At 35.9% G+C, this 10635-nt stretch overlaps 1 protein-coding gene across 1 annotated transcript in view; it reads left to right on the top strand.

Moving 5' to 3' along the window:
- The window catches only part of LMBR1 (limb development membrane protein 1), a 22039-nt gene extending 11404 nt beyond the window's left edge, over positions 1–10635 (top strand). Inside the window, exons 6-12 of the mRNA XM_010140286.1 lie at positions 571–647; positions 865–942; positions 1798–1871; positions 2104–2194; positions 3658–3724; positions 8031–8192; positions 10506–10635. Coding sequence (XP_010138588.1) covers positions 571–647; positions 865–942; positions 1798–1871; positions 2104–2194; positions 3658–3724; positions 8031–8192; positions 10506–10588 — 632 coding nt within the window. The 3' untranslated portion in view covers positions 10589–10635. The remainder of the gene's footprint in view (positions 1–570; positions 648–864; positions 943–1797; positions 1872–2103; positions 2195–3657; positions 3725–8030; positions 8193–10505) is intronic.

Genomic DNA, 10635 nt, shown 5'->3' with positions numbered 1-10635 from the left:
AGGAATCTCCGTACTTATTCAAAGGTTTGCAGGATTTTGCGTTTTCCGATGTGTTATGTGCAAAACTAAGACTGTGGTAAGAAGAAGCTATTGGGTTTTCTTTTTAGACATACTAGTGATGTCTGGTGTTAGTCTTGTCTTTCTTGCCTTATGTTGTAAGAGGAAAATACTGTTAAAGTATGTGAACTTCCCTTCTGTCCCTTCAGGTCATACTAAAATATACATATAAACAGCATGTTTTTAAATTCAGTTTAAAATAAATTTTGCAGAACTGCTGTATGCCAGGAGGAAAGAAATATTATGGTGAAACATGCCTATAAACAAGAAAGAGAAGCAGATTTTTGTCTCCCCACCCTTTCTCTAAAGAGGCTTCGTATTTTTTGCATTGCTTTCTACAGCTCTTCAGGATGTTTTTATGAACTGGTTGGTGTTGGTTCAAGAACAGATTACTTTTGTGTCCTATAGTTATAACAAACTATTGCTGTAGTTAGGTAGCTGAATGATTCTTCCTTGATTTATTCTAAGGTGATCTACAGTATTATGCATCTCTTTTTTTTCTCTTCTGAACAGAACGGAGGAAAAAAGCTTCTGCTTGGGAAAGGAATTTAGTCTATCCAGCTGTTATGATATTGCTACTGATTGAGACGGTAAGAATTTTTACTTTTATTCTTTTTCCACAGCAAAGAAGTATGAAGAATTCTTAAGTCATTTGGGGGAATAGTTTTAAAATTTCTGAGTTTGAGCAACAAACTTGATATTCTTTTCCTGACCATTTAACATTATGAAATCTGGAAAGGATAAATGTATACACTTTAAAAATGTGGAATATATTTAAATAACAAGACTGTTTCTACTTTTTTGTAGTCCTTTTCAGTCCTCTTAGTTGCTCTCAACATTCTTTACCTGTTGGTTGATGAAACTGCAATGCCAAAGGGATCAGGGGTAAAGTAAACTTTTCTTACAATTTTTATAACTTCAGTAAAGCTTTGGAGCCTTTACAAAACTGCAAGTGAGATCTTCTGCTTTAATAACATTGATGATCCTCAACTGTGACTTTGCTTCTAGGTTTCAGTCCTGTGCACACATAAAGATTTATTACATGCCATTTTATAGTGAGTTTTTAATAAAACTAGTCCAGAATCTTTGTGAAGATACAGTGATTCAATAAAGTAAATCAGTGATCTGAGGTTTGTGTCTTATGTCTCTTATGTTTATATGGACTAGAAATGTTCAGTTTAAGAAACTGTGTTAAAAACGAATATGAAATTCTTGTCTTGGTTTGTGCTTCTCTTAGAAAACATGATGTTCATTTCCTTCTTTATTATAAAAATAATTAAAAACAGCACCTTTGAGGAGTAGTGTCTTTAATCATGAGGATTTTTTATTAGCTTGCTAATGCTTTCCCCTGTGTTTACCTGTACGTGAGCTTGCAGAGCAGTAAAGGGGTTTAATGGTGATGGCCACTCTCCCTGTGGTTTGTGAACAATTAGTGTCTTCTTTTGAGACATGTTAATTTAGTTTCCAAAGTAATGGAGTATGTATAAAATGCTGCGTGGTGGGTAGGTGCAGCGAGCGTAAGATGTGAATCATTATACCTTCTGTCTGATTGAAAGCTGGCTGATGCAGTTGCGTAGGGTGGGAGAGTTGCAGGTTACAACATCAGAATGTCACTTAAATACTGCGTTGAGAAAAGGTATTTCATGTAAGACGTTAGGAGTTTTGGTCCTGGTAGAAGTTAACTTTATGAACAGTTGCATATATCTTACTAAATCATGCAAGTAATTTTTCTTCTTGTAGGGGCCTGGAATAGGAAATGCCTCCCTATCCACCTTTGGATTTGTAGGAGCAGCACTTGAAATAATTTTGATTTTGTATCCTTTCTTTAAGAAGGCTGTCTGTTAACAAGTATTCTGTTGAGTTTTCTGGGACACTGGTAATTTACTAAGACACTTGCCTGCAAAGAAGAGAGATAGGTCAGTCCTTCTCAAGCACTTGAAGTGTTTTTAGGTTTTTTCCTTTGGTTCTTTAGAGTTTTAGGAGACTGCTGAGAACTTGAGTGAAACTTGCATTCCTTGGAGGTTGCTTTTTCCTTGATTCTCACAGCTATCTTATGGTATCCTCTGTCGTCGGCTTCTACAGTCTTCGTTTTTTTGAAAATTTCACTCCCAGGAAGGATGACACAACTATGACAAAGGTAAGGTAAAGTCTGTGGTGGTGATGGCCCCCTCCCTTCTCCCTTGCCACCCAAGACAAACTGACTCTTTCAGTTAGTAATTGCCCCGAATGGCTCATTTGCAGTGATCAGTATTTGTTTGTAAGCTGCGTAAACACAAACTGGAAGATTTTCAAAATGCTGAATGAGTGGGAAAAAGGATGTGCTCTGTTTAGTTTGGATGGCATCCATTCACTTGTAAAAAGCCGGGAATGGCAGAGCTTGTTAACTAGCTATAGAAAAGCTAGTGAAAGAACTTTTTTCAAAGGAAACGTATTGCTAATGAGTAACTTTGTGCTAACTGTACTTCAGGGAGCTTGTTTGAAATCTGAAGAACTCGGTTGCTAGAAGTAATACAGACAAAGTAATTCAAATTTGAATAATTAAACTAAGACTGAGGAGGTCTATTCAACAACATTTTGCAGTCTGAGGCTAATTTGACTTTCTACAATTATAGCGCTGGCTTGAGAATAACAAATGCTGTTACCTAATGCTGAGGAACATGCTTAGGTTTTTGGTAAAATATTCCCACAGCTGACAAGGGGGGATGATCGGTAACCAAGGAACAGATGTTGAATTTAATTGTTTTTTTCAATGTGTTTCATTGTTTGATATTTTTTAAAAGTAATGGATAAAGACATTTCTACCATAAATTGCTGAAAGTGAGAAGGTAGGTGAATACACAGAATGTTTCTAGTAGATAGGTAGTAGGGAGTTGGAATGCTCTTAATGTTTTCTATTGTTTACAGTACACCAGGAATAGCGTAGAAATAAATAGCGAATGCACAAATGTCTGCCTACTTTCAAGAAGTTTTCTGGTTTGTTTTTCTTTTGGATTCTGATAGAATTAGAGCTGAAGAAAGTGATCCCTTGTGAGAGAAAATTTCAATTACTCTTTATAAAGGCTTCACAGAAACTGGAGTAAATCTAACAGCTGTGAATTTTTTTCATACTATTTAAAGTAGTCAACAGGCATTCAATTGAAAGGAAGCTTTGTTGTAATTTTTTAAATAATGCTAATCCTGCAAGCAGTTACATACAAAGTTTAAGCTGATGTATCAGTCATCTGCTCTAAGACCATGGAATGGTTCTTTTTATAAAAAGTTTGCAGGAGTTAAGTAAACAGTTGATGCTTTGCACATGGTAGTTTTGAACTATTTTGTATCTAAGAGTACGTAGATTAAAATCACTTGATTACACATTTGATTGATTTTATTTTTTTTTAAACTTGTCTCTTGGATCATCTTCATCTCATGTAACACCACATGGAGAAATGCAACAGAAGTAAGCAAGAGTAACAGTGTGCTATTGTGAGTTGCTTCAGGTTCAGATTGAAGAATGTAATTTTCAGGAATTCCTCTTTTTCATCTTGACCACTATTTTTCTTTTTTTTTACTTCAGCAATCCCATTTATAATTTAAATACTGTTTGTCATTTTCAAACAGATCATTGGAAACTGTGTCTCAATCTTGGTGCTGAGCTCTGCTTTGCCAGTGATGTCAAGGACACTGGGTAAGTGAAATAGAAGTATAAATCATGGTAATAAAGGATGTTTAATTGAAGTTTTTTTAAAAAAAGCAAACCAAATCAAACAAGAAAAAAGAACAGCCTGTAGCTGTACCTTTCATAGTCTGTATTTAATTTGTGGTCACTTTCAATAGAAAGAACATGTATGTGTGGCCTTCTTTCTTACACCAGCATGAGCTGTTGAACATGCACTCTACATACAGGAACTGCAGAACATATGTTCTAAAACATACATTCTGCAGAACAAACATTCTAAGCATTTTCTAAAGAATATATTCGTTTAAAAAGTTAGGTCTGATTTTAAACTTCTTAAAACAGGACTTGGTAAGAAGAATACAGAAAAGATACAGAGACTGCTTGTCAGGGTGGCATAAAATAGTTTAACGTTCACTGTGACATTACAGTGCCCTGTTGGTGTGAAAGAATATATTTGGGGATTTCACATACAAAGTTTGAGATAATGTGGAGTGCAAATGTTTTATATAAAAAACAGCTAATGACTCTTCAGTTATCAGCAATGATACCAGAGCAGTTTCATTTTCTCTAAAAGTAATCTGTTTGCATTCAGCTTTGCTTCAGTTTTGAAATATAAAAAAAATTGGAATGCAGCTTAGTAGAACTGAAGTTCTGATTTTGTTGTTAAGAACTGGCAGTAGTGTTTGAACTATTTTAACCAATTGGAAAGCCAAGATGTTTTACATCTTCACTGTGTTAATTGGGTAATCTTCAAGTTGAATTCTTGACGTTAGATTGCAAGGCTATTACATGTTTAGTGCCAAACACTTGCAGCTAGTGTGAATTTCATTGGGAACATTAAATGGAACAAAACAAGAATCTTCACCTCGCGCCTTACAAATTTTACATACAAGCTTAGGAGTTTAAACTCAGGCCCGCAGACCAGTAGCATGTACCCACTAGTTCTGTTGCTGATGCTTTTGTCAGCCAGAATACTGTCAAATCAGGAGTAGTTAATATTTGCCAGTAAACTATACCATGTATTTTCATGGTGTCTATATCTACAGATTTATATGAGTTTTATTATTTATTATTATTATATTATTTCTATAGAAATAAAAAACCGCACTGTAATACATTTTGGTGGATTGAATCTTAAAATGCACATTCTAGAGCTCATGTTTTAAAACTCTGTTTTAAAACTTCACAAAAATGCAAAACAGTAAATTTAAAGTAGCGCAGTTTTAAAATATGGCCAGTACAATAAAGATCCAGGAATCAAAATAGTTCCTGCACTTTAGAGCAAGATGTTGAAAAATTAATGTTTTAGAATAGAGTTTTAACATAAGTATTGTGTCCAGTAAGTTATTGCATTTATTGTTTGTTGAAGGGGGGGAAAAAAATCATTGTTAATGACCTACGGGATTAACAGCTGATAATAAGTGGATTCTGTGGAAGTAAGTATACGTGGTGGTGCATTGTCGTCTCATAGGAAACAGATTAATGGTAAAACTTAAAGACTAACAAATGAAATTCCTGGGTAGTTTGCCATAGAGATAAATAAAAGAAGAAAAAAGATGGGACAATTAACACACAGCTAACAAATGCACAGTCCCAGCTGTCCAAACAGGATTAATAGAGTGTATTAGGGTACAGTGAGTCATGTGGTGCTTTGCAAAAATATCAACGTGTTGCACTACATGCCACTGCCCTGTGGCACTGAATAGATTAAAAGAAGTAAATATGTTAAGCAGATTCATAGTCACTTCGCTCTACTAAAAAAGCAAGTTTCTAGACTGTGCAGACAAAAACTAGACTTTGTCATTCTGGGAAAGGTAAAAAAGCAGAAGTTATCTGATACACATGCTGACCTTTTTCAAATTTAAGAAATGGAAGTCTTATTCTCATTAGATAAGTAGGTGGTGGATGTCTCTATTCTGTCATTCTTTTAGAACTCCAGGGAAGTTTTTACTAAAGTAAGTTATTTTACTAAAATAACTCATTTTTTCCCCAAACTTTTCAGCCTTTTAATAATCCTTCAAAAATGTTTTGCACTAGCACCACATTGCTAACAACTGAGAAACAAACTGGGAACAGGGCACTTAATAGTCAAGAATACAGAAACAAAGAATTGCAAAAGAATTGTAAACCAAGTTGAGTTTTCTAATACACAAATTTTCCTAGAATTTCACCTCTTGAGTATTATGGTTTAGGTAAATTGTTATTTGGAATTATTTGGAAATACAATCTAAAAACATAGTATTTGTGGGTTTTTTAGCATGAGTAGTTCTTCAATAGTTTATTTGGTAAACTGTCACCAACTTGGATATACATTTGTGTGCACTAGAGAGGTAGCATTCTGTTCAGCTAGTAGCTGTTCAAATTGCAGTCTTGCAAATTTTTTTCTCCTGGGTTGAGTTGAGTAGATAAATTTTTCTGTAAGGAAGTGATTAAAAGCTCTTTAACCACATTTTTTTTCCTCCCACAAATTTATGATATTAGATATTTTCTGATGAGCATTGATTTTTTTTTTGTATTTAAGAGGAAAATTAAAGTAATTTAGGAACAATATTTTTCCCATCTGCTCTAAGAGTGTCAGGCTTCATTTTTGTTTGTGCTTATAACTCCAGCTCTATTGCTACCTACTCATCTGAACCTCTTTGTGTCAAAGTATTATTTCTTTTCCAGAAGTAGTCTCTATACCCAGTGCTCTACCTGTTTTGTTTCTTTCCCTTTAAAGGTCTAGAAGCCTCTATGTTCAGACCTGACTTACTCCATTTTCCTGTAGCTCTACAGTCTGGCTAAAACACTCTGCAGCTTTGAAAACATTAAGGACACTGTTTGCTGCCAAGTGTGAAGGCAGCTCTGAGTTTATTGTCCTTCATCTGTTTAACCAGTTAATTCAATGAGCCAGTTTCTTCTTTTTCTGTTAAGACCTTCTGTGCTTTTTTGCTATTTCTCCCTGCCACTCTTGCTACTTTGAACTTTTTGCTTTATTTTTTGAAACTTCTCTTTCTGTTAATTTTCTTTATTTTGGCATGTTTTTCATAGATACCAAATTTGATTCCCATATTTATTATTTAATGACTGATGCCGGGTAAAAGGACCTTTAACACTGATAGCTGACTGTAAGTCTTGTGCTTCAAGGTGCAATGAGATCCCAAAGTGCCAGGTTGAAAGGAAGGTAACTGATCCGTAGTTCTGTCTCTCTTTATTTATTATCACTGTTGAAGTCACAGTTCTTAAAAGGCCCCAAACCCTTTCAAAATAAGATGACATAAAACTGGATTCCAGGAATTTCAGTGCCAGGGTTGTTTTCTGATGGCCTGGTTTTCTGCTGCCATTTTAGTTCTGGAGCGAGTCAATCTTCCTTTCACTGTTGGTCTCAAATGCGAGAGTGTGCGTCCCTGTGACATCATCTGTGCCGAAAATGGTTTGAGCATATAATAGCTCATCAATCCTAGACAACTGTTACTTGGATTTCGCCTCAATATTCTGCCCTTGTTCAGTGCAATCCTTGATGTAGAGCTGGCAAAGGAACAACTGTGGTTCTTCCTCTTCTGCCTTCAAGGACTGATCCTACAGCTGGTAGACACCTCTGCATTTCAGGACAATTTTGTTCACTTAGCTGTAGTGATTGACTGGCCTTTCATCAGCACAAAGCCCAGGTGTCAGTGTTACGAGGAGCACTGTGAAGACCTGTCAGCGCTGTCTTTCAGCCAAACTCTTTCTCTTCTGCGCAGATGCTCTGTGGTTATGAGGCAGATGTAGGAGAAGAGCTGCAGTTGGAAAGGTGTCTTTAAACTTCAGTTTCAAAAGCAGTGGCTCCGGAAGAAAACACTTAGAAAGGCTTAGTGTTTGCTGTAAGATGTGGCTCTCATGGAAAGGCTTTTTGCTACCTGTATTTTTTTAATAAGAAAACTCATGGCTCATTTAATCCTTTTCTGGAATAGAGGGGGGTTTTATAAATACTGAGATTTCAAACACTTTTCATACTAATACTAGGGGGCAGAGGTTTGCTAGTTATGATTACTGAAATTAGAAAAGCAGAATTGTTATGTAGAATACACAGTTTACTTCAGCTTGCATTATTCGAACATTTTATTAGGAAACTTAGGAAGTATTTTGGTAAGTGTGTCTTACGGTTTTACAGTGGTCAGCGAAGTGGAAAATGACCTTGAGAGAACATTGCCCTGTGTGTTTAATCATGTGTCTAACAGTGTGTTGTCTGAAAGAATTCTGCCTCCATATGTACTAAGTAATAGAATGAATTTTTTTGTTTGTTTCTTAAATATAATGAAGATTTTGATGTGACTCTTAAATGCAATTTGAACAGGAATCACCAGATTTGATCTCCTTGGAGACTTCGGAAGGTTTAACTGGCTGGGAAACTTCTACATTGTATTATCTTACAACTTGCTTTTTGCTATCATGACAACGTTATGTCTGGTCAGAAAGTTCACTTCCGCTGTGCGAGAAGAGCTCCTGAAGGCATTAGGTAATACAACACGGAAAATTTAGTTTGTACCTAAATGTTTCTTTTCTCCAGCACTGGTACCTTGATGCTACTGTTAAAGTTCTGTTACAACTGACAGAAAACTTTTTTTTGGTGCAAGTTTCTGTAAACCAAGGTGAGAATACAGAAGTTTGCGTTATTTTTTTGAAGAGTCAAAAGCTAAGGTACACCGTTAATCTTAATGATACTTACTGATCTGCAGTTAGATTTTCAGCCTTTAGAGAGCACAGAAACATTCTCATTGCTACTGAGCAATTATTCCAAAATGAAACTTCAATTTTTGTGTAGGTTGGCTATTTTCTGTTTTGTTTAAAGCAACTTTTTAATTCCCTAAAAACAGTGTAGTGGAAGACTTGGCTGCTTCGTTGTGATGGTTTTTCAGGAGTACTATGTGTTGAGGAAATCTTTGTACAGAATATGCAGAATCTTAGTAACTGGCTGAGTAAAACCTGTACTTGATAAAATCAATTTTGGTCAAATTGTGCAGTCGTGTTTCTCGGCCATAGAAGAAAAGCTTGAAGCGTATTTGGTGCTAAGAGGATAAAATGTACATATTTACTAAGTGTGGTGTTGCTACATTTTATATTTACTAATTAATGAAGCTCCTACCTCTTTAGAACCCTGAAGTAGTATTTGCTTAAACTGAGAGGACTAATGGTGAGACTTCAGTGTTTTTTGTTTTTATATAAACTGCAGATTCAGTTAGTAGTGTCTAAAAAGTAGTTTTTACCCATTACTGCTTTCCAGAGTTGTGACCCTGGTAAACAATCTCCAAGCACTTCCTAGAGTGCACCTCTACTAATAGCAATTAAGTTAAAATCAGACCTACTCAGCAGGGAAAAACAAATGACTGATAGTGTAGGATTAAAACAAGCCCTTCTGGGATTTTTGATGTTGAGTTTTGAAGCTCCAGGGGAACAGATTACTGGGACAGGGGTGTGTGAATCTGCTCATTGACTTCTATGCTGAAAGTATTTTCAGAGAAATTCCATTGTTGATAGACACAGATAGTGCAAGTGTGATATAATTGACATTATTCCCCAGCTTTTAGTTAAGGTCGTTTTATGATAATTCCTTGATTTACCTCTTTAAGTTGACTTGCATAGTCTGTTCTTTTTGTGCAACTGTTTTGACTGCAAAGGGTTTTCTCTGTGTAATGTAATGAATGGCTGTTGCAGAGCTCCTAAGGACGTAAATTAACATTAGTCAGTATGGGCTTATAGCAACAGGCCTGGGGGAACTTCAAAGTTTCTGTCATAAAGCAAATGACATAAAAGATTTGTCTTGATAATTCATGGCACTTTACTGTATTAAGCATAATGTTTAATAAAAAAATTACGTATGTTGAAAGCAGATTAACAAACTTCAAAATTCAGGTGTGGTGGGATAATGGTCACTGGATGACACCATTCTAGTGGCTCTTTTCGGGAACTTCTGGCCTGTCGCTGTCACACATCGCATGATTTTGTCTAAATATTGTGGTTAAGATGGTGAAGCAAAGTAATTGGTAAAAGGTTTGCATTTACACCAGTTACAGATCCTGAAGGGTGAGGGTTCCTGACTAACTGGGTTTGTTTTCAATGCTGTACGTAACAAACAGCGTATGTTAGAAACTGCTGTGTGAAATTTAAAGAATGAGAAGCAAAATTTGTGTGCTCGCTTCTCCGTCATGCTGAAAACTGTGACACTGAGGACTAGAGGTTGGTGGAACATCATAGTTAACTGGTGGAACCTAAATTACTGCTGCAGGCCTGTGACCGAAAGGGTTCCTGTAATATTGAGACTTAGAAATAATGCCATATTGAGGAGATTTTGGTTTTTTTAGTGGTGCAGTCAATTTTGGAAATAAATTAATAACATAGGCTTAAAAATACTATTAGGTATACAAACAGTTTAGTGAGGCAATGTGATCATCACTAATGATCTTAAGATCAGTGATGGATGCTTTTCAGATGGATGCTATAGTTTAAAAGAAATATTTTAGTTAATTATTTTGGTCTTTGAGTTGACAGAGTAAAGGATTGCAAGTCTTCTTAACATCTAAGTCTGTGGTTTAAGCAATGTGGGGTCAGACTTCCTTGCTTGGCCATTGCAATGGACTTCTCTCACTTAAAACAGAACTGAGCAAGTTTCCTGGCAGTAATTGCTACCTGAGCTAGAATGCCAGTCCTGGTCTTCAGCCGATGAAGTCCTTAATCACAAAGTGGAATTTGGTTTGTATGTATTCTTTTGAATGTCTGTATGCATGAAACATGGGAGAATCTCAGTTTTTCCTTTTTGTGTAATGTTTTGCAGGATTAGATAAACTTCAACTGTCAAATAATCCAAGAGACTCTGAGACAAAGCCGTCTGCAAACGGGCATCAGAAAACACTGTGATTAACAATCACCTGCAATCAACAGAGCTGAGGACATCAACCTCATGG

This window comes from Buceros rhinoceros, unplaced genomic scaffold (genome assembly GCF_000710305.1).
Source record: "Buceros rhinoceros silvestris isolate BGI_N320 unplaced genomic scaffold, ASM71030v1 scaffold20087, whole genome shotgun sequence".
NCBI classification, from domain to species: domain Eukaryota; kingdom Metazoa; phylum Chordata; class Aves; order Bucerotiformes; family Bucerotidae; genus Buceros; species Buceros rhinoceros.
This window is presented reverse-complemented; position numbering and strand designations above follow the sequence as displayed.